At 37.3% G+C, this 25,027-nt stretch overlaps 1 protein-coding gene across 2 annotated transcripts in view; it reads left to right on the top strand.

Annotated features, from left to right (window-relative positions):
- LOC135074727 (uncharacterized) overlaps nt 1-24,751 on the top strand; it is a 34,976-nt gene extending 10,225 nt beyond the window's left edge. The window contains exons 2-7 of one of the 2 annotated variants that reach the window (XM_063969098.1): nt 20,746-20,918; nt 21,449-21,635; nt 22,059-22,198; nt 23,307-23,526; nt 23,744-23,887; nt 24,263-24,346. In XM_063969098.1, the coding sequence (XP_063825168.1) occupies nt 20,746-20,918; nt 21,449-21,635; nt 22,059-22,198; nt 23,307-23,526; nt 23,744-23,850 (827 nt within the window). In that variant the 3' untranslated portion in view covers nt 23,851-23,887; nt 24,263-24,346. Of the gene's footprint in view, nt 1-20,745; nt 20,919-21,448; nt 21,636-22,058; nt 22,199-23,306; nt 23,527-23,743; nt 23,888-24,262 lie in introns of both variants that reach the window. The other variant, XM_063969099.1, reaches the window with a different exon arrangement.
- Nucleotides 24,752-25,027: the final 276 nt, after the last annotated feature.

The following is a 25,027-nucleotide window of genomic DNA, read 5'->3' as shown; positions in this document are numbered from 1 at the left end:
ACGACCTGATAAAGGTAGCAGGAAGGCGCTGGATGCAGGTCGCTACCAACCGTGCGATGTGGAAGTCATTGGGGTAGGCCTATGTTCAGCAGTGGACGTCCTGTGGCTGAAATGATGAATCAAAGATTACCACTTTAGTACACGTTTTTTCCTACTGAACCATATCCCGTTACATCTGTTATCGTTGCTTGGGCTTTAACGGTGTAGAACGGTCGTTTAGTTACCGGATTCACGGTTCACACTCCGTTGAAAACTTCAGGTTACAGTCGCTAGGTGTCGCCGTTTGATAAAGGACCCGGAATCTGCGCAGTTTGGATGTAGAGCATAGTTTGAAAGCTTGTGCGTGCTAAAGATAAACCACGTTGCGCAAAATAGTATGCCAAGATTATTTTTTGTACTACTTCATCAAGGTTGATGAGGACGTTTATCAGTAATTATAATGTATATTCCCGAAAGAACGCTATAGCTTCTCTGCTCATATTGGTTAACACAATACTGTCGTGATATCCAGCTACAGCCAGCTGATTTCTTGGTCGGTCCGTAGAGAAAATGGTCAGGAAAGTTCTTGAGTGGCGACCACGAGCCGGAAGACGTAGCGTGGGCAGGCCTCCCACTAGGTGGACCGACGATCTGGTGAGGGTCGCGTGAGGTGCCTGGATGCGAGCGGCGCAGGACCGGTCTTTGTGGAAATCCTTGGGGGAGGCCTTTGTCCAGCAGTGGACGTCTTTCGGCTGAAACAAACGAACGAATGAACCGTAGAGAAAATGGTCAAACTACATAAATTACCCTTAGCGATGTCTGGTAAGTTGTTAAGTATCCACTTTAACTTTTATCTATGGCTATAAACTTGCATTTTTATTGTAATCCATTAGTACAGAATTTACCCCTTATTATCCCATAATACTTTCATACGTGATGTGTTCCACAGGATGGAGTTCATAGACATTTCGCCCTAAAAGTCTACCTTCCATTCAGAAATAAATAAAAATAATTGTACGACGATCTTATAGCATTAATATTTTGTCTACCAAATCTCTTTATCAATGGAATATTTCTCTCATTCTATTAAGGCTTATTTGGCACAATAAATGGGGCGACGTCAGATGACGGGGCAAACTCGACTACCGCTCTCATCGTTACGAATTGTATTGATTTGAGCTTAATTTGTGATAGATAAAGCTCAATAATTCTTTTTTATCTTTCACTAGCTTTCCGCCCGTGCTTCGCCCGCGTGGAATTTTGTCTGTCACAGTAAAACTTTATAGCGCGCGTCCCTGTTTCAAAAACTGGGATAAAAACTATCCTATGTCATTTCCCGGGAGTCAAACTATCTCTATGCTAAATTTCATCAAAATCTGTTCAGCGGTTTAGGCGTGAAAGCAAGACAGACAGACAGAGTTACTTTCGCATTTATAAAATTAGTATAGAAGTATAGATAGTATAGATTGATTGATCTTTTGTTTCACATATAGCCGCTTCACCCGCGTGAAATTTAGTTTTTCACAGATCGTCATAATGCCTATCTGTTATTTTGGGTTATAAACAATAATACTGTAAAGTTTCATCAAAATCCATTTAGTAGTTTTTGCGTGAAAGAGTAACAAACATCCACACAAACTTTCGCATTTAAGTATAATATTAGTAAAATTCAGCGTCAAATAGTCCGTGAAACGCAAAGTGGGCAAAAAGTTGTAAACAAAATTATTCCAATGTAACAAAGATGTATTGCGAACTTTTTTGCTACTTTGGGTATACATAAGGCGAACTTAATGCCATAAGACATTCTCGACCAGTTTACTATCGACTATTGAAACGAAAACTGCCCTATTATCTCCAACGGAACTTAGTAAACCAAGAATTAAGTATAAAATGTTTTAAAAACTGGGAACGTACACTAAGGGATGTCAGTACCTATACTCGTAAATATAAAAGTGTACAACTTTCAACATAACGATGCCCTTTCAAATATGTATTAAGACCTCTCTTGTCGCATCGTAATAAATATAACAATCTTATACTATATTGTGTCCTATCTAGGAATCCAACTGGCAAAATCTTGGATCTAATATTTAAGTTTGTTTTTTGTTGTTAAGTTTTCCTTCGTTCTAATAAAAGCCCCTTTTGTTAATGCACACTATGACGATTTTGTCATAAGCTTGTAATTGTCTTGATGCTCTTTTTTGTATGATTTTGATGCACCATACAAAAAAAACATATCTTTCTATCGATATTGTTTACAACTCTACTCACCCTCAAAGGTCCTTTTCAGTCGCTCTGAAATACCCTCTTTTTAGTTATTACGGTTTCTCGATTATATTAAGCTACTTTATTTTATTTCAGGCCCCTCTATATAATTATTTTCGTTGACATAATGTTACTTAAAAAGATATTTGAGAGAGCTCAGAGCGTAGGTGGGCTAAGATGATTATTGTCTAGAAAAATGAAATGGAAAATTCAAATTAATATGTTGTAATAAGTAAGAGAAGGATAATGAGGTATACCAAGACATTATTACACTGAAACATTGTTACTTTATTGACACAGGCATATTCTCTTTCACTTTGTATTTTACGTACCTACATTAATTCGAAGTTAAAAAAATATTTACCATGGGTGAGTTAATACATACTTACATTGTTTAAAAAGATTCACATCTGCACCAAAACATAAAACTACATACTAGCATCATTTTAAGCATAACTAGTGGTTGCTTTTGGCACACACGAGACTACTTATATGTTTAAAAAATGAGGCCAAATGAAGGCATAAAAATTTAAATGAACACAATTGCAAACTTCACGCCGTTACGAATTCCACAAAATGGAATAAAGATTCCATTCCATTGCAACTCAGAACTTCGGAACTATGTCACGTACGAGTACTGCACTAGTTAAAACTAGTTATAACTTGTTCGGAAATGTCACATCCCATTCAGAACAAGCAAGTCTTAATAAAGAACCTTGTAAAACTCGCGCGCCGGTTAAAGGCAAACATGCATCTGGAAAATTAATTCCACAAGTTCCAGAACTTGGAATCTGGAGCCCATGTTCTGGATTCCAAATCTTGTGTCTGGAATGCACGGCGCATGCCTTCAGTTTTTGCGGCGAAACTTTTTTAATGCATTCTAAGTTGTTATGAGATCTGAATTTATTTGTTAGTTGGGTGAAAAGTTTGTTTTGTATTTATAACGTTAATTCAATTGGACTTTGAATAATTCTCCTCATTACCCTTTTCTAAGGGGCTTGTGGACGACAATCCTGTTCTTCAACATTACATTTTTCTGCTACCGTCGTCGGTTGTACTAACGATCATGACGTTATTATTTTTACTTAGCAAGAACCTGAAATAAAGTCAGTCGATCATAGCTCAGTTTTTGCATTTTTTGATCCACAACAAAGAAGCTCTTGGCCTGCAACTCACCTGATGGAAAGTTATGATCAGGCCGAGGATGGAAGCGAGCTTCCTTAACCTCGGAGGAATTGGCTACCTTACCTCCAACAGCCGAAACGCAATACTGTAAACATTGTTGTTATGCACATTAAGAGTAGGCGCACACCGTTGATTTTTAGTTGGCCGATAGTTGTGCCCGATTTTAAATTATATGAAGAATCGGCCACATCGAATCGGCGTAGTGTGCGCACTCCCATACATGCCCATACTGATCAACTGCCCGACTAAACTATCGGCTGACGAAAAATCAACGGTGTGCGCCTACTCTTAAATAGGATTTTTTGTTCGTAATGACATACCAAATTCCATACAAGCGAAGCCCCTAGCAAAAGCGTGTATGCCATAACTAACTCCGTCCTAAATCAACCGCATTCGCTATTCCACGTTTTATACAATAAGCGAGAAAATTATGGAAATAAAAAATACGTCAAGGCGAAACAAAAAGAAATGTTTCGGAGTATTCTTTGACTTATTTCACGTAATGTAAATGCGAACGTTTGATCTTGTACAAACAGTATTACAATGGCGATAACTAAGTACAGTAACTAGCAGAAAACCTAAGAATGTCAGGTCTAAAAGAATCATGATTTAGGCTTCAGTTGACTGAAAGAAAACAAAGTTTATGTAGGTATTTACATTTTTTACTAGCTTTCCGCCCGCGGCTTCGCCCGCGTGAAATTTTGTCTGTCACAGAAAAACAATATCGCGCGCGTATTTGCTCACCGTTTAGACCTACCCTGGACTACGACAAACATTTTAAAACCAAAATCAGCTCAATCGGCCCAGCCGTTCTCGAGTTTTAATCAGACTAACGAACATCAATTCATGTTTATTTATATAGATAGATAGATTTGGACCGGCGAGCTGGTGAAGGTCGCGGGAAATAGGTCGGTCCTGCATCCGGTTGTTATGGAAATCCTTAGGGGATGTCTTTGTCTAGCAGTGGACGTCATTTGACCTTCACTGGTTGAGTTTTTATTGACGGTCAAGCTGTAGATCCTGGCTACACAGGAGTTGCAGTGGTGGGAAAGAGAGGTGGGAATAGTCCCGTAGTGGACGTCATTTGGCTGAAACGGACTTGTCTTTATCCACAACGAGGAAGCTCTTGGATGAGATGCTAATCTCACTTGATAAAAAGTGTTGATCAGGCCGAAGGAATCCTCAACCACAAAGGCACTGGCTATCTTACCTCGTAACTGCCCGAAGATGGTTGTAACTATTCATCATTCATTCATCACTAGCCAATAGATTCACTGCTGCAACCAAAGCCTTCTCCAATGAAGCTGGTATTCAAACTTCTATCAGCAACATTACGTTGTGACATCAAGGTTTAATCAAAAATTTGAAAAGTTAGTAGCGTAATAATGATTTTGAATAAGTGTTACAGTAAGCGAAGATCGTGGAATCGAGACCCTCCTGAGGCAGTTTCATAATTAATCTTGTTTACATGTCGAACATCCTTTTACCGTGGTTCTGTATACGTTATGATTTGTCTCAAAATGTGTCGGGAACTGAGATATACTTACATGAAAATATGTTTCCCTCGGGGACTAACTATAACATGAGCAGTACCTAATTAGTAACTAGTTGAATATAAATCCTACCAGCTATTTGTGATGCCCTAATAACTAAATATTCCTAGGTAAACCAGTTAAATATAATATTCGAACCTTTATTTATACCTATACTAGCGGCCGCCCGCGACTTCGTACGCGTGGATCCCGTTTTACCACCTTAGGAGTGGAGTTTCGTAAAATCCGTTCTTAATTAATTTTACTCAAAATTTGAGACTCCTAGCACTTTCCTAGCACATTTCTGAGATTTCGTGATGAGTGAGTGAGTCAGTCAGTCAGTCAGTCAGTCAATCAGTGACCTTTTGCTTTTCTAAATATAGATAAGTAGATTATTTTAGGTGGTCTAAATACTATTGGGTCATCATCATTATCATTTCAGCCATAGGACGTCCACTGCTGAACATAGGCCTCCTTAAAAATGTCCACAAAATATTCAGCTTACATCTTTTATTTACAAGGATACTTATTAGTTAAATAAAGATTACCACTCGACATAATACAACCACTTTGCAAAACCTTCAATGTTTAATGGTCGAATCTAATAAATTACCTCAAAAATTCAAAGTGAAAAGGGATCTATCCCATACAATTCACAGGAAAAGGGTTTCGGAATTATTTATTGCGTTTCAACAGTCCACAAAAGGGCGACATCGACTTGTGATTTAAAACCTCTTGATTATTTTCCGGACAATGAGTCCAGGGATTTCGAAGACTAGACATTGCTTTTAGGGTTCCTTATTTCTTAAAACAATTCAAAACAAAACAAAAATTCTAAAAAAACTTTAGTGATTCGTTCTCAATAATTGAGACGGACAAACTGAGACTTAGGCCCGGTTTTCACCAAGACAGAGCGGAGCGGAGAAATCTATACTAATATTATAAAGCTGAAGAGTTTGTTTGTTTGTTTACTTGAACGCGTTAATCTCAGGAACTACCGGTCCGATTTGAAAAATTCTTTCAGTGTTAGATAGCCCATTTATTGAGGAAGGCTATAGGCTATATACCATCACGCTACGAGTAATAGGTGCAGAGTAAAAATTTACGTACGAACGTACAAAGTCACGGGCACAGCTAGTGTTTTGAATAAAAAATCAGATTTCATTCTGTCAATTTCATTTCACCTGGATGACATCTGATTGGTTGCTCAAAACATTTCTTCGCTCTTCTCCGCTCCGCTTCGCTTTGGTAGAAACCGGGTCTTACGTCTGTCTGCCAAGTCAAACCTGATTTGTCACATGTTATGGTATAAAGAAGTTTTATGAAAAGTCTTTGATCCTAGAAAATAACAATTCGTTTATAAGAGTGACGTTTTATTATTCGACTTGTAAGTCGATTCAATAATGTGTTTGATCTCAAACATACATAGATTCACGGTGACCCAGAATTATAAATGTAGGTAAGAACTACGCAAGTAAACAAGGTCGGCACAACAAAAGGGAAACCTGCAAAATGCAATAAAATACTTTGTTATATTTTTACTAAGTTATGTTTTATAGTTAAGAGAAATAGACTGTAAGATAAAAAGATTTTAGCTTACAATGTAAAATTCCCTTGATTCATAGATTTATGCCCGTTTTCACCATCAATCCTTAATTTTTAAGTGACCCCTATGGTAACACATAACAGTAATTTTGTTTTCATAGGGGTCACTTAAAAATTAGGGATTGATAGTGAAAACGGGCATTAGTCTCTGTAACTCAAATAGCTGAGGATAGCCACCTGGAAAGCGATTGTGAAACGAACCCACGATCTTTCGCTTGCCGGGTGACTGCAGCTCTTCGCGCCTTAGGCAGTTCGATTTTTTCAAGTTTTCAGAATTAATATACACAATTTTTCCAACAGTTTTTAAAGAATAATCAGTATGTGTTAATACAAGTAACTAATAGTCCAGATAACCCCTTGAGTTAAGCTAATTTATACTTGTCTAACGAGAGGGTTTCACACAATAATACAGCGGCGGGGTTTGAACCCGAGTTCCTTGGAACTTGATTCGGCCAGTCCGACCCCGACACTAATGCAGCTGAACTTTTTTCTGTGGACAGAAAATAAGATTCCAAAAGATGGTACGGAACCTCTGATTCTATTTAAAGTCCGGGAGGGAAATTGAAGGGACTAGAAAAGAAGTCTGATTGAAGCCAATGATTTGTGGAGCTTATAAGCTAAGGTAATCTAAGACGGTTTGGTAGTAAGTTTGGTAGGTTTCTTTCGTATCTCAGTGTTCGATATTTTCTCACATCATACTTTTAAAAAATATCATGTGGGATCATTTTGTTTTTTAACTTATTGTGCACACAGGTTTACTTATTATGCTATTTTGAAATTATTATTTATTAGGTATTTGAATTATAAATAACTTGAAAAAATCGAACTGCCTAAGGCGGGAAATGAAGCCACGACCTTCCGCTTGCCGGGCGACTCACACAGGTGAAATTTGTTCAAAAGTTGGCCAAAATTCCGTTAAGTGTGTTTATGCCTATATATTGCTGTAGTCTGTCTAAAATAATAGTTTAAAGGTGATTTAAAAAGAAAAACTAACAAATGTTTTCATTGATGTATTTAGTAATAATTTGTTAAAAATTTGATAAATTAAAAAAAATACAATTACGATGCAGAAGTTATTTTTGGTTCTTTTAAAAGTTTTATTACATCTTAAGGATAGGGAATACTAATGGAATGCTATTCTGGGAAGTGCCTGAAAACATATTAAGAGTATTTTTAAAATTCATAAAAATTGACAGTTTTGCAATATTTTGTTTAGGTGACGCAGTTTGACGCAGCTAATTTTGGTGTCATATGAAAGCCATAGATATGTTCTTTCGAAATATGTAAAAGAAACGGGTTGATCGCGCTTGATCATGAACTTTTTCACTGTTTAAAAAAATAAACTGTTAAAATATAGACTTCTATTCAAACCTATATATCTATAACATAGTAAGTAATGTAGACTGTTTAGTAATACAGAAATAATAAACTAACCTGGAAGTATAGAATCCATATGTTTTATACCAAATATCAACTAAATAAAAGTTAAACGTTGTTGTTAAACAAGAGCTAAAATTATAATAAATTACTCAACAAGAAAAACTGTTTAAATCAAATGTTGTGGGTATCTGGATAAAAAGTGTTAAACTTTTTAAATATCATTTATAGATGGCGCCATATGTCTTGTTCCTATATTAGGTTACTAATTTAGAATCGGAGTAACTTTGCTTTTTTTAATTTTGGCCACAAATTACGTAAATTTCACCTGTGTGCGACTGCTCTTCCAACTGAGTTACTTAGACACTGGATGAACCCGTCGAAAATTTCAAGTGTAATAAGTACGCTGTACGGCGTTTCAAATTAGTTTGAGATGCGACTCTTAACGCTAAAAATTGAATAATTTGTTTTGTTAAGCTATTACAATAAATAAAAAAAAAGTAATTACAAATTAAAATCCTAATGGTACCTATAATGTTGTCTTTCTTCGTGGCTTGCTTGTGTTTTTGATATTCCGAAGGCAAACATGTCTTGTTTATTTATTGCCCGCCTGTTAGTTTTCCTATAAATGTAAGTCTATACTTCTATTGATACATTTTATTTTTTTTCTTTTATGAAATCGTTGCGGGTTTCAATTCAAGTTCTTTGACTGAATTAATATCCGAAGATTCTTTGACTGGGTTTTATTAATGGCTGTATGTATATCTTGGCTAAGTATACGCCAATATTATTATTATTATGTTTATGTATCTAGGTGTATGTCTATTATATTAATATGTATTCTTATGTTATTTATTTTATCTCGTTCGTTCGTTCGTTCGTTTCAGCCGAAAGACGTCCACTGCTGGACAAAGGCCTCCCCCAAGGATTTCCACAAAGACCGGTCCTGCGCCGCTTGCATCCAGGTACTTCCCGCGACTTTCACCAGATCGTCGGTCCACCTAGTGGGAGGCCTGCCCACGCTACGTCTTCCAGCTCGTGGTCGCCACTCAAGAACTTTCCTGCCCCAGCGGCCATCAGCTCTACGAGCTATGTGCCCCGCGTGCCCCCGTGTTTGATTTTAGCGATTCTGCGGGCTATGTCAGTCACTCTGGTTCTCCTACGGATCTCCTCATTTCTGATTCGATCACGCAGGGAAACTCCGAGCATAGCACGCTCCATCGCTCTTTGGGTGACCTTGAGCCTTCTTATGAGGCCCATAGTAAGCGACCACGTCTCAGAGCCATACACCATCACTGGCAACACACACTGGTCAAATACTTTTGACTTGAGACACTGCGGTATTTCGGACGTGAGAATTTCGCGAAGCTTCCCGAACGCTGCCCAGCCGAGTTGGATTCGACGATTAACCTCTTTCTCGAAGTTGGACCTACCTAACTGGACTGCTTGTCCCAGGTATACATAATTGACAACAACTTCGAGTGTAGTGTCTCCAACTTTCAGAGGAGTGGGTACAACACGGACATTTATTTTATCTAATGCTATGTAAGTATATTAATTAAACGTCATATTTATTGCACCGCCTTAGTCTCTCTACTTGACTGGTTGACTGGCAGATAATGCCACCTGGCATTAAGTCCGCCACTGTACAGTTGTATGTGCAAAAGTGTAAATAAATAAAAAATAAATAAGTATGCAGGAGTTGCAGTAGTCGGAAGAGAGAGAAATATTACGAGTATTCAGTCTCCTTCATCTCTTGAAAGTTAAAGAATCTTTAAACCTTGCCATTGGCATATCGATTTTTTTTCCTGTGGCAACACTACCGCTAACAGCTGATTTGAACTTGTCCCAATTTATTTACTGATTTTTATTTAATTTAATATCATAAAAGGTCTCTAAACTCATCACTGTTACTGTTTTATGTATTTATAAGTGAAATAACGTTTAAATCTGTGTATTGCATTGTGTTTATGGTGCAAATTGTGCAAATACTTAGAACCGATTTGACAGTGCAATTACGAAAATATTACGTTGGATTTTGTTAACATTGTTCTATCTTTCGAAACAGGTACCTATTTGTTTTATATTTACAACAGTAGTGCATATTTTAGAAACGAAATACTATTATTGTGACCTTATACTGTCACCCGCGTAAGAGGTTATATTTACCTACATTTTTGTCAACCTCCAATTATTGATCAATTGATCCTTTGGCATTTACATTTTAATACTTTATTATTTACCAAAAGAAACAATGCTTACACGTAAAGCCTTTGCTCGCCGGGAGGAGTCCCAACTCCAACTGGCTTTGAGAGATTTGAAGGCAGCCAAAGACTTGATTGAGCAATTAAATAGGGAAAGAGAGGACAATGAGAGGGAGCTGATGGATGTGTGGGATAAAAACAAGCATTTAAAGAAAGAGATGGCTGAGCTGCACACCAACTATGAGACAATTGTAGAGGAACGGAATAGGCTACAATTAATCATTGACGGGTTTGGTGAGTGCAATGAAGAGTACGTACACAACCTCAGACGTATGACCATCATGAAACAAGACCTTTATGATGCTCACAGCCATATCGAATTAATGGAAGCTGAAAGAGAAGCCTGCACAGCCACCAAAACCCAAATCATGTTTGACGAGTTAGTCGGTAGTGCGCCCAGCCTGACCCAAACTGCATCTGACAAACAATTAATTACCATAGACCTAACTTGTGATAATACTTTAAACAATACTCCTGTATGTGGTAAGATTGTCAGATGCAGTAAAAATAAATTTAAAAAGTATGTAAAAATTAGTAATTATATTAAAAAAACAAATAAGTTGATTAAAAAACAAAAATGCTTATACAACAAAGTAAACTATAAATGAGAGACAGCGTCTAAAGAATGAGCTTGACATATGTTCCACAATGTTAGAGAATAGTGTACTGAAATATGAACATGATGTCGAAAACCTAGAATATAAATTATGTAATCTTAAGAAATCTTTGAACACAATGTCTGAACGGTATCAATGTACAAAAAAAGAGTGTGATGAACATTTCCAGGCTTTGAAAAAATTTATATCTAATTGCAACTGTCAAAATTCTATCCTATTGGATGAATCTTGTACAGATAGTTTTCAGTCTGGTTGTGAGTCACCACCTACTCTAAACACCCTAAACAAAGACTACTGTCCTAGGATATCACACACATTTACCAGCGGCTCCCCAACTAAAAATATTGAAAAAACCAACATAGTAATGTTCAGTGATGAGTTAGGCAAAAATATGGGCCAACTTATTAATAGTTACTTGGGACAAAGTGTAATCAACCATTGTTTACCGGGTGCTTCCTATTTACAAATTATGAGAAAAATAACAAATTATTCGTTCTCAATAAATTCCACATTAGTAATTTTAATAGGAAATAGGGGCAATGTAGGCAAAAAAGACCTACTAAATATTTTTGATAGCTTATGTTTACTTAATGTAGATAAAATAATTTTGTTCACATTCCCCTACAGTAGAAGCTTGCCACAGGAGGAAAATAATTTAAGATATAAATTGAATTTGACATTGAATACACTGACATATAATCAATGCAAATTCCATGTAATTGACATTAACAATTATTTAAAAAATAAATGTTTATTGACAATAGATAAATATAATTATCTAAATAAATATTGTAAAAGACGAATAGCGAATTCGCTATCATATTTTATTAAATATTTAGCCATTAATTTGGCTAGCCAAACTGCTTTTATTGAGCAGAACATGGATGTTCGACCCTTGGAATCTGTTCCAAATCATAATTTAAATTACATCGTAAGACAATAGAGGATAACTCTGGCATACAAAATTCGGGTACAAAGAAATTTAACGGTCTTAATTTAGTGCATCAAAATGTACAAGGCTTCTCCGGCAAAGACTTGGAAATTGAGTTATTTATCCAAGAATTGAATATTCATGTCTTATGTTTAACGGAACATTGGCTCAGGCAATATGAACTAATGCTGAGCATTAATAATTATAAGCTTATTAGTTCATTCACTAGAGAGTTAGCTATTCGTGGAGGGTCACTAATATTAATCAATGATAAATTAAAATGTAAAGAGCGTAAAGATATTGTATCTCTCTCTGTTGAGCGAACTATTGAGCTGTCATGTGCAGAACTGGACGACTATGTTATTGTATGTGTATATAGACCCCCATCTAGTAACTATGAATTATTTGAAACCACAATGGAAGAGGTACTTAGAAGAGTGTGTAACAGTTCAAAGAAAGTAGTTGTATGTGGAGACTTTAATATTAATATAATAGAAGATTCCTCTCTTTCAATACGGTTTTTAAATTTATTCAAATCTTTTAACTTGTTAAATCTTTTCTCTGAACCAACTAGGGTGACTCCAACATCAGCTACTTGCTTAGACAATATATTCTGTAACTGCTTAGTGCTAGAGAAATCAATAATAAATTTTGTTAATTCTGATCATTGCGGTCAAATAGTGTCATTTCAACACCATTTTGTGCCATCGAGCAAGGAAATAGAATATAGACCAGTCACTGCATCCCAGAAAGACAAATTTAAATCTCAAATATCAAATAAGGTCCCACTTTTGCATTATTTTAACTGTAGTATAAATATTTTATATGAGCAATTATTTGAATTAATTAAAAATGAGTTCAATAAAACTTTTCCTAAGAAAACAATTATTATTAAAAACAATAAAACTAAATTCAGTGACTGGGCTACAGTAGGTATTTATATTAGTAGGAAAAAAATGTTTGAATTATATGGTAGAAAAGCCTATAGTAGCGACCCGGACTTTATAGAATATGTAAAAAAATACTCAAAAGTTTTTAAACAAGTTTGTACCATGGCAAAATCTATTTACATACGTGACAAAATTAAAAACTCTGGCAACAAAATTAAAGCTACTTGGAATTGTATTAATAAAGAAACTTGTAGAATTATATCTCGGGATGACACATTCGCATTAAAAATTGATAATAAGTATATTAAATGCAATGATAAGGTAGCAAACGCATTCGAAGGTTACTTCTCAAATGTACCAATCATAACAACAAGCAATCTTAATTCATGTTCATATCAGGCAATGTCTCTTCTCGAGGGTTGTGTTGATGTTTGCAATAGCCCATTAAAATTTAGACAAATAGACCCCATAGTTATTATAAAAACTTTCAAAGAACTAAATATAAAAAAGACAGAGGATATATGGGGCATATCAACAGACATAATAAAACCCATCATTCCTCTTATAGCTCCCCATTTAGCTCATATCTTTAATGAATGTATTAACGAAGGTCAGTTCCCTACCCTGATGAAACATAGTAAAATCATACCATTATTTAAAGCAGGAGACAAAAGTGACCCATCCAACTTTAGACCTATATCGATACTACCTGCGCTCAGTAAAATATTTGAAAAAAATATTTTCAATCAACTACTGTCTCATTTTAACTTAAATAAACTGTTTCATGAAAAACAATATGGGTTCACAAAAGGGAAAAGTACGACCGATGCAGGGGTTGCTCTTATCAAACACATTTTCGATGCTTGGCAGGAGAAAAAGGATGCTATTGGTGTATTTTGTGACTTATCGAAGGCGTTTGACTGTGTTGATCATCAAACTCTGTTATTTAAGCTAGAACATTATGGCGTATCAGGCAAGGCCTTAAGCCTATTACACTCTTACCTCTCAGACAGATTACAAAAAGTAAATATTCACGGAACTAACTCTTCGGGCGCCCCCCTAAAAATGGGAGTGCCCCAAGGCTCAATACTGGGACCATTGCTCTTTCTGATTTATATAAATGATCTACCTTTTTATTCAAAGGACCTTTGTGAGATAGTATTATTTGCTGATGACACTTCTTTAATTTTTAAAACTGACAGGCGTCAGGAAATATTTGACGACGTGAATAATGCTCTTTCCAAAGTATTAGACTGGTTTACAACTAATAATTTGCTATTAAACGCAAAAAAAACTAAATGTTTAAAATTCACTATGCCTAATGTCAAACAAGTTAATACTAATATTACAGTAAATAATGAACGCATTGAACTGATAAACTCTACTGTCTTTCTAGGTATTACCCTAGACTGTAAATTACAATGGGGCCCCCATATTGCTGCCTTGGCGGGAAGACTTAGTTCAGCTGCCTTTGCGGTGAGAAAGATCAGAAACTTGACTGATGTTGAAACAGCAAGGCTTGTATATTTTAGTTATTTTCATAGTATTATGTCTTATGGTCTTTTACTGTGGGGCTCAGCAGCAGACATAGAATCAATTTTCATTTTACAGAAAAGAGCTGTTCGGGCAATATACGGTCTTAAACCACGTGACTCGCTTAGAGAAGTTTTTAAAGAAATCAATATATTGACTGTGGCTTCGCAATACATATTTGATAACATTATGTATGTCCGTAAACATATACATTTATTTACTAAGAAAAGTGACGTCCACTCATTTAACACGAGACATAAGAATAAACTTGCTGTTCCATCATTCAGGTTGCATAAGATAGGTAATTCATTCTTGGGGAAATGTATTACCATATTTAACAAAATACCACACAACCTTGTCGAATTGCCAATAAACAAATTTAAGATACATATAAAAAATACCCTTATGTCCAAAGGGTACTACAAGGTTCGAGACTATATTGATGACAAGGATGCGTGGTCAGTTCAGTCTGCACATATTTGATGTACTTAAATTTGACTATTCTTACCGTTAGATAATTCCTGGCAATAAGTGGTGACTGAGTTTGTTCCGGCGTTTCTTCTCAGCACTTGCCATATGTTTGTCTCGAAGCGCTGGTAGGGCCCAAAAGATAAGGAGACATGTAAAGTGCCCCATAAGGGCTACCTTTTCTTTTTTTATTATTTTCTATTGACGTTCATAAGTGCCACTTGTGGTCTAAACTGAATAAATATTTTTTGATTTTGATTTTGATTTTGATTTTGATTTATACTTGCGATAGTAAACAAAATCCAGACCACAAACCAGTGCTTTCCTTTTAAAATATTTATTTCATACTTTTAATGTAAAGCCGTGAGTTTGCCCACTTGATGCAAAGTTCCTGGGTTGAGAGGAACCTCGCTCTGTAGCGTAAATAAACATAAATAAATTGGATGTTGATGTTTATGTAGCGTGGGAGCGACGAAATGAATCGTTGCATTTAAGAGCTGTGGGTTTAGTTTAAGATGCACCATGTTTAAGGGTTAATAATTGTTTGTGATAACCTAGATATTTAATTTTTAGCGTTAAGAGTTGCATCTCAAACTAATTTGAAAATTATAAATACCTAACTTAAAAAATCAAACTGCCTAAACATGGGTTCGATTCCCGCCTTAGGCGGTTGGATTTTTTTGTCTTTTTTGGTCTTATAAGGCTTTTAAAAGCCTATCCTGTCCGCGCTTCCTGACTGCTTCCTAATAATAACTGGGTTACTGAGTTCATGACCGTATCTGTGAAATCTTAACTTGAAATTCATTGTAGCAAGCATGACGTGCAAATCAGTTATAATTCACGTCCCATAAACACCCTATCACTGCTTTCGAACAATAACAAGGGTTATTGCCGAGACCAAGCAGCTCAAGACCAAAAAGCTCAGTCACTTTTGTTAGCCTCTCTTTCAATATTTGTTCAGAAGCAAGGCCTCGTAATTTTATTTAACTTGAATTTTCTTGGCATATGAGAACTTTCTGATACCGTAATCACCCTAAAAGGCACGGCGATATATTTTCCTTCTTTTATGGAGAATAGCTTTCCGCCCGCGGCTTCGCCCGCGTGGAATTTTGTCTGTCACAGAAAAACTTTATCGCGCGCGTCCCTGTTTCAAAAACCGGGATAAAAACTATCCTATGTTCTTTCCCGGGACTCAAACTATCTCTATGCCAAATTTCATCAAAATCGGTTGCGAGGTTTAAGCGGGAAAGCGTAACAGACAGACAGACAGACAGAGTTACTTTCGCATTTATAATATTAGTTGGGATTAGTTGGGATTCTGTAGAAATTCATGCTATTCAAAAAGACACTTTTCTACACACTATTTTTATTAACCCTTCCTCGCCCGTTGGATCGTAAAGCTTAACTTTTTTACTCGTTGCAAAGTTTCTGCTTTTATCACTGCTCGTATGGGGGGTTGGAATAAAAATAAAAGAGGGGCTGAGTGTTCCATATAACCCGAAGGATGGGGCAGGTTTACTTTGCAGATAGTATTTGACAAAGATCAAGCTATATTATTAGAGCAAACGCCTTGAATTAGGAAGGTTTCAAGAAATATTAGTGGGTTGCAGACCAACCAAATTACCAAACTAATTTGAAAACGCTGGCCGTACAGCGTATTACACTTGAAAATTTCGACGGGTTCATCCAGTGTCTTTGTCTCTCAATTACCGCCTTAGGCAGTTCGATTTTTTCAAGTTATTTATAATTGATAAAGCATTCTCAAAGCCCCAAAGTTTTCATGTCTCTCCATATTTCATAACGACGAATGTGTGACGAATTTTGGCATAGAGATGGATTGAATTTCGGAGAAGTAAGAACCTTAAAAATAACTTGAGGGGAAGTTGTTTCCAGGAAATGTGCGATAAATAAATAGATAACCACGCGGGAAAAGCCGTAGGAGGAAACTGGTAGAATAAACATAAAAATATAGAAAACATTCGTTCGTTCGTTCGAAATATAGAAAACATTATGTTAAAATTATTGTGGCTATACAGGGTGTTAGGTAAATGGGTATATGAGCCGAAACTAGCCCATGTTAACATGGGCATATAAATGGTATGGTGAAGTCAGAAATTTGATATCATCATTTTAATTTTTTTAATTTTCATACAAAATAAATTTTATAAAATCCGATTTGTATAAAAAATAAAATAATTAAAATGAAGATATCAATTTTCTGACTTCACCATACCATTTACATAACCATGTTAACATGGGCTAGTGTCGACTCATATACCCATTTACCAAACACCCTGTATTGCACTCAACATGGAAAGCATTGGGGGAGGCCAATGTTCAGCAGTGGACGTCATATGACTGAGATGATGATAATGATTATTGCACTCAGTTTAAAACTTATATCGCTGCGAATATTTACAAGGGGCGACGGCGGCATCCATACTCAAGTTCCTTTTTCTCCTTGAGAGTTTTATTTTTACTGTATCGATTATTTGCTAAAATACGTCATATCACATGCTCGTTTTAATCAATCGGACCAACGCCTATCGGTTCATTAGTTTTAAATTACTATAAGTGTCCCCGCAGATAGACTTTTTATCATCCGGTAAGTTGGTTAGCTTCTAATTTGTATGAGGAATCGGTAATGTACTGTCATACATGTTCATAGCGATTAACAGCCCGACCAAAAATCGGCTGACAAAAAACCTGTAGATTTTGGTCTGCGGGCTCTAATGAAACGCGAAAGCTTAAAATCATTAACTGAAATACACTTTATAAATCCACTACGCGTGTTAAATAGTTCTTGTTCGAAAGCATTACAGTAATCTTCGCCAAAACGAAGCCGCATCGCAGCTAAAACTAAAACTAAGTTCGGAGCCACTGTTGTTCTTAGACGATCCCGGCGCTGGCGATGCTTGTGTTGGCACTATGAATTACTGTCAGTTATGGTACATGTATTCTGAAAATTTGTTCCAAACTAGTACTTATTACAACGGCTTAAGAAAGCAAGGTTTGGCTCCGGTGTGAGGGACTGTACTTTGTCGCTGATGGAAGTGGAAGGCTGAAACTTAAGCAGATTTGAACTTAGGTAACACCCACGTGCTTAAATTTGGTTCGTTTGTGCTGTAACAAAGATTAGATAGATACTTTTGACTGTAAATAAGTAAATAAGGCTAGAACGTAACCCTGTCCAGATAACTAGGTATCTTAATAAGACAATGAAGGGGAAAATTCATCACTTACAATGACTGCTAGGGCACATACTTAAGGTGAAAAAATTTTTACACAATTAATATCATTTTGTAGAAAAATATACCTAATTTTAAAAAAACGCGAATGCTACAAATCTTAGGCTGAATTGCACCATCTAACTTTATCGGTAACTATGACGATAACCGGCGCTTTTTGTATGGAGTTTGACAGATTTTGACGTTTGTCAAAGTTAAAGTAAGATGGTGATAGCAACCCAGCCATAGTATTGAATTGTTTCCGAGACACATCTACACCGTGTCCTTTATCAAATTGGTCAAAATCAAAATCAATTACTCAATCATTATAGAAAAAAAGTTTCAAATTACCTTCATGAAAACGCCCTATCAAAGGCGCTCTTTACGGCTCATAATCAAAATTTTAATACCATAAAATAGGCGCTAAAGTGCGGAAGGGCGTGATAAAGTGAATTTCCACAGCATGTCCTATTAAAAACCGTATTGGCACGTAACGTAAGGTAGTATTACAACAGTGTTGTAAAGCAGTAAGTCCTCTTCTTTTACAATGCAGTTGCAAAAGACTTAAGAAATACTTGAACCATCTAGGAACATGTAATGTACTTCTACTTTTTAGCAACTAAAAGCTTTTGTTATAACTAAAACTTATTACAAAATTTTATTAGTGTTTAAGTTTTATGAGTCTTCGTACCTACAAATTAACACTAAGCATCGTTCGTTCGTTCGTTCGTTTCAGTCAAATGACGTCCACTGCTGGACAAAGGCCTCCCCCAAGGTTTTCCACAATGAACGGTCCTGCGCTGCCCGCATCCAGGCTCTTCCCGAGACCTTTACCAGATCGTCGGTCCACCTAGTAGGAGGCCTGCCCACGCTACGTCTTCCAGCTCGTGGTCGCCACTCAAGAACTTTCCTTCCCCAGAGGCCATCAGCTCTTCGAGCTATGTGCCCCGCCCACTGCCACTTGATTTTAGCGATTCTGCGGGCTATGTCAGTCACTCTGGTTCTCCTACGGATCTCCTCATTTCTGATTCGATCACGCAGGGAAACTCCGAGCATAGCACGCTCCATCGCTCTTTGGGTGACCTTGAGCCTTCTTATGAGGCCCATAGTAAGCGAACTACTACTAAGCATACTAAGCATCACTCTGTATTATGTGATTCACATTATTTGACTTTACACAAAATGAATTTTGATTCAAGAATAAACGCAGATACTAAAAGGACATAACGCTACCACTATTTTCTGAAATAAATATAAAATTAATAAATTTAATGGGTCTAGTGCTTAACTCAGTCAGTGCCTGAGATACGGGAGCGGCACGAGGAGGGTGACATTGACATTATTATGACGTGACGTAAATACATAGAAAAAACTTACTGTTACCTTATTCAACTGTGTTACTTCGGACAAAATGCTCGTAAACCGCTTTGGCTGTAAAAAGAAATTCCCTTTTAGAAGTTCAAACTTTAATCTATAACAGTATATTAAAGTGAAAAACGACGGACAAAAGTTAGCTCCTTGTGTGACGCTACGTTTAAAACGTATTTGAGTAGCGATGAAAGGAATTTTTTGACTTTACTTCGTGCAATTATTCTTTTCATTTTATTTTTGTATAGCGGAGCCTTTTGCTCGATTTCAGAGGAAAAGATGCTGTTTTTAATTAGTTTAATGTAGGTTTAAATGTAAGTATTTTTGTTTTCATAACATTGAAATATGTCCTTGTGAATTTTGCGTAGGGGGTATACGTATTTCATTAACTTTGAGTAATAATGTAAGTAATTATTTTATATTAAACAGTTTCATTACTTTCTTGTTAAACTTTACATTGTACTTTTGAAACAAACGGGTTATTGTCAATTTGCCTCAAAGTAATTTCATCATTTTAAAATTCGTTGTGAAAAATATATAAATATGATTTTGTTACGATTGAGCTCACCACAGCAAGCGGCGGGGTTCAAAACCATAGAACACGCAGTAAAAACAATCCCTGTGGATTTTACAAAAACGAGCAAACAATACAGTATTATGCTCACCTGTTTTTGCCCACTTCCCAAATATAAATTACCGCGAGTTCGCAAATTGTTGTGCAACATTTCGCCCGTCACAACAGTTGCTAACGGTAACAATATGCAATCCGTAACTGCATATTAATGGCAACTATAAACTAGTTCGTTTTTGCGCGAAGTTCTGATTAAAAAGTTGCCAAACACCGAGTTTGGGTTGAATCGAATTGGTTTGGAACAGTGGGGAAATTTTAAATTATAAATAGTAAGTCAGAAAAATATTGCTAGCCGTGTGGTTCCGGCAGAGTAGAAAAAGGACCATTCTCCCTGTGGATGTCATAAGAGCTCGTCTATGGGAGAAATGAGGAGGTAGAAATATGCGAGCATATCAGGCTTCTCCAATACGTTTGGCAAGCACAGGATGTTTAGGCCAAATTCTCTGGTGAATTAAACAGTAAATGTTCTGTAACTGAGACTAAACTGATAAGTTATAGTGGTGAGGTAGATACCGTGAGAATAGGATAAACTAATACTTTAGTTTTATTCTTATTAGTTACATACTATACAACGACACATTTGTGTGCTTACCATGAGTTTTCATTAGGTGTGCTCGCTAGTTATTGCGTAAAAATGACATTAAAAATGTATAATAATATGGCAGATTGTACAGCGCTTTTAGAACTACTTACTTTCAAGAACGAAGGTTTTACTTCGTACATTTTTTTACGCACTCGCTAACGAGCACACCTAACGTAAACTCATGGTGAGCACACTGAATAGCATATGCGCATTAATTAGGGCACCATTTCCTCGCAGTCTAAATCGCAGGATAAAACTATAGTCTCCTAAAACCATCCCTTTGTCCACAGTGATAGCAACAGCCCACAACATTACGTCACTGGACGTTCCTCGATACGGCGATCCTCAGAAGGAGGCGCGCCTCGTCTGCCACTACGTGAGCGAGAGAGACGACCCCGCGCTGCACTCCGTCAAGTGGTACCGCGGGAACCATGAGATATTCCGGTTCACGCCTGAGCAGACGGTGAATGGTTCATTATTCTATCCCATTGCAGCCAAAAGACGTCTACTACTGGACAAAAGCTTCCCCAAGGATCCGGTCCTGTGCTTTGCGATACCTTCACCAGATCGTTGGTCTACCTAGTGGAAGGCCTGCCTACTCCACATCACCACTCGAGAACTTTTCTGCCCCAGCGGTCATCAGCTCTCCGAGCTACGTGCCCCGGCTACTGCCACTAAGTTTGGCAATTTTGGGGGCTATGTCAGCCACTTTGGTTTTCCTGTGGATTTTCTCATTTCTGATTCGATCACGCAGGGAAACTCCGAACATAGCACGCTCCATTACCCTTTGGGTGACCTTGAGCCTTCTTATGCGACCCATAGTATGTTTGTGAACTTTTTTCTTCCCTCTAGTTAGATTTGTAGAAGGAGTAGACTCCTTGGCAGTCCATTTAAATAAACGAGTACTCTTATTAAGCCAGCAAACTCTCTTAACAGTGGTTTATATTTTAAGTTACTCAGGTATACTTATTAACCCAATTTTTTTTCCCATAGCCCCCGACCCGTACCTTTAACACGACCCTGGGCGAGGTAACCAAGGGCTCCTGCAACCTGCACAGCTGCGCCATCACCGTGGTCCTGCCGAAGACGTACAACACGAGGATATCCTTCACCTGCGAGGTCTCCACGGAGGGCCCGAGGTTCGCTGTCGTGAAGCAGACGAAGAATCTGACTGTGGCTGGTGAGTTGATGGTCCTTTTGATCTTGATTTTGAGAAATATTGGTTTTGACTATTTATTTTTAAGGAACTGGTTTATAAGCGGCGTACAATGACAGTCAAGCTAAGGACGGTGCTATGTAATGTAGTTGTGATAGGTGGACAGTTGTTGTTTGAATCATAATCTTCTGATATCTAACGCGCCGTTCGTCTATTTCTAGCAGGCGTGCTTTGCTCTCAATTTATGAATACATTTCTTGCCTTGTGTTTTTTCTTGTTATTTTTTCCACCAAGGTCGAGCTGAGCAAGGCTAGAGAAACAATAGTGAAGTTTACTTCATAATCAGCTTAGTTGTTTTCATAGCCTAGATTTCTTAGATTATTAGAGTTAAAGATCCTTTTTTGTTAAACATTTTGTGCTTCTACAATGTTAGTTTTTTCGAAACAGTGATCCTCAAAGAAGATCCAGTCATATCAGGCGTGCCGAGCAGCGTACAGTTTGGTGAAGACGTTATTATGAACTGTACCACAGTCCCGGCCATGCCGCCTGCGAACATCGTGTGGTACATCGATGGGAAGCAAGAGAAGGTGAGAATTTTCTATGGCTTTCCCTACTAATATAGATATGCAACTGTATAGGCTATACACCGGCAAAAAGAGTATAGGACGTCCACCTAAAAGGTGGATATATGACTTCATAAAAGTTCTTACTTTTACGCTACCAACCAGGCTGATCTGGAAATCATTGGAGGAGGTTTATTTTTAGCAGTGGACATGATGAAATGATGATAATGATAATCATAATTATAATGGGTGTGTCACTGCATCCACAAGTGTGCTATAGTAGCTAAGCGAACAAATAGAAGCAGTCACAAGTTAGGGTTGACATTTGAACCCATTTTTCTGTTGCTGAAATAGTTAGATACTCCACCCTCAGTGCGTAAATACATCAGTAGCAAAAAAAAAAGAGCCAAGTTGTTACAGTTTACATACGAATACAAAAGTCACACGCCGTAAAGCGGCTGTAAATGAAAATATTCCTTTTCACGCATCGCTTTGACAAACATTTGTGGGACTACACAAACATTGGTGAATGCTTAACAGGGTTCACATCGAAATACTTGTAGATGAAATTTGAACTTCTAACGAAATGTTTGTCCCCATCTTGATATGCAGGCCTTGGCCAGCGGAAAAATGCTCTGTGTGTGATTTAGAATAAGGAAGTGTTGGTGATCGTTATATTATTCATGTGGTGAGGGGTCCAGGGACATTTTATGAGGGTTATTTATGCATCTTGAGTTAGTAGCTACGTTTGTGTGTGAAGTGAGGATTAGATTGTATTATGGCGTGGTTTTCGCCACATACAGTCGTAATTTTATTAATCATCAGTGACATAAAAGTAGGATATAATCATTATTATGAGCTCGACCCTTTTTAATTTACCTTAAGCAACTAGAGGCCAAATTTTACAGATCTCCCTAATGTACGATGAAAAGAGATTCTGCTATGAGACGAAGCGACAGATTAATTAATAATTTATTAAGTACATTAACAGCAATGTGTGTCTAAATATATCCACAAATAATAGTGAGCGTGAAGTACCTACTATACACATTTGTGATATAGATGTAAAATGTAACTTCGCACAAATGAGTGCGTTAAGAATATCAATACTCAAACCCTAGCGTTCCCACAGGTGGAGCCATGGTCGATTAACTACACCCGCGTGTCAGCGCCGGATGAGTGGGGTCTCCGGAGCACCTGGCGGTACCTCCGCCTCAGAGTGAACACCACCAGGGGCTCCGTGGCGATCCGATGCGACGCCATGCAGCCAACATGGCCCCCCTATATAAGGTCCACCAACGCTAGCCTGGTGGTGGCTAGATCACCCCATCTGTCTATGTTCACTGCTTCTGGTGAGTGACAAATTATCTTCAGATTCCTCGCAGACTACAGTTTAGTCGGCAGATGGTTTGGACAGTTTCCAATTTGTTATGACGAAACGGTCATGTTCATATTGATTATCCGACTAAACTATTGGCCGACAAAAAGCCTGTAGTCGGTGGGGTGCGTAATTTATGATTTTTGTTGCTTTTTATTTTGTTTTTGTTAACACATTGGTTTATTCAATAGAGAGGATGAGGATTAGGAATCCTGACCAGGCCTCGAAGCAGATTGAGGTATCACAGCATCAAGAAGGCACTCTAAAGGGAGCCATAAACATAACTGAAGGCCGTTAGCATCGTGCTATCCCGACCTTAAATTTTCCGGTTTCTGGTAAGCAAAAGCCTAGTTGTAAGGGTGAAATAGAGGGTGAACCGACTCATAAAGATAGCAGGAAGGTGCCTGGATGGACCAACCGGGCGATGTGGAAATCATTGGGGGAGGCAGTGGACGTCCTGTGGCTGAAATGATGATGATGATGAGGAGGTGAAACTTGTTTTCTCTCAAATTAAAGTGAATCCACCAAGAGGATCCGTGAACGAACATTTTGGTTGGTGGATAAACTGGTATAGGTATTCGCTCTGCTCGTATTTCATACTTTTTTGCATGAGCTTATACGATTTTTCTCATGGTAATACGATACTGTAGGTATCATACTTTACGCTCAAAGTCTTGAGTAAATAAACTAAAAAAAATTCTTTGTTGCAGGTTCGTGTCCAACCATCACGGAGTCAGTTATGGTAATAGCGGCGTGCTTGTCGTCAGTACATATATTTTCTAAATACAGTGCCTTGAGTGAAGTCTAATCGGTACAGCCGATGAAAGTAGAGCATAGTTAGGTAATAATTGTCACCCTTGATGCTAGCTCACCATGGTTAAGTTTATTATCCCCACTAATCCACCGTTGGATTTCCCTTAACTCCTTTTACAGTTCTATAACCCCCTAAGCAATATTCCCCGACTCTTGTAAAGATTGTCTTCTCGTCCATGTCAGAGATCTCAACATTATTTCTCTTTGTAATTTAAGGAGGTTCGCAGAATTGCTGACTTCTATTGACGTTGCTTTTTAATATTCCAGTAATGGCAAGAACCTATTTACAAGTCATTATTCTTATTTAAACAATACTATATTAACAAGGATGAGGTCTAGGGAAACGAATTTTTTTCCTAATAAATTCTATTTTCAACTTCCAGTTTTTTTACCCTTTATCCTACAGCCAGAGATCTCCTCTTAAATTAATTTAGCATTCCATTAGGTACGCCAAAACTCAAACAGACTGTTAAATAAAGCTCGTCAATCCAAATAAACTGATTATGTTAATAACTAAGTGCTCTACATAATGTAAAATGCCAAGAAAAATATTCCGCGCGACGCGAAACGGTAACAAAAATATAACATTCGTATTCGTGCCTAAGTTTCATCGTACATTTTCCGTATAAAATTTTGTCTTTACAGAAACTCTGGAAGGTAAA

Source organism: Ostrinia nubilalis, chromosome 9, assembly GCF_963855985.1.
Source record: "Ostrinia nubilalis chromosome 9, ilOstNubi1.1, whole genome shotgun sequence".
Lineage (NCBI taxonomy): Eukaryota > Metazoa > Arthropoda > Insecta > Lepidoptera > Crambidae > Ostrinia > Ostrinia nubilalis.
Note: the sequence above shows the minus strand (reverse complement) of the source record. Positions and strands in the feature narration are given on the sequence as shown.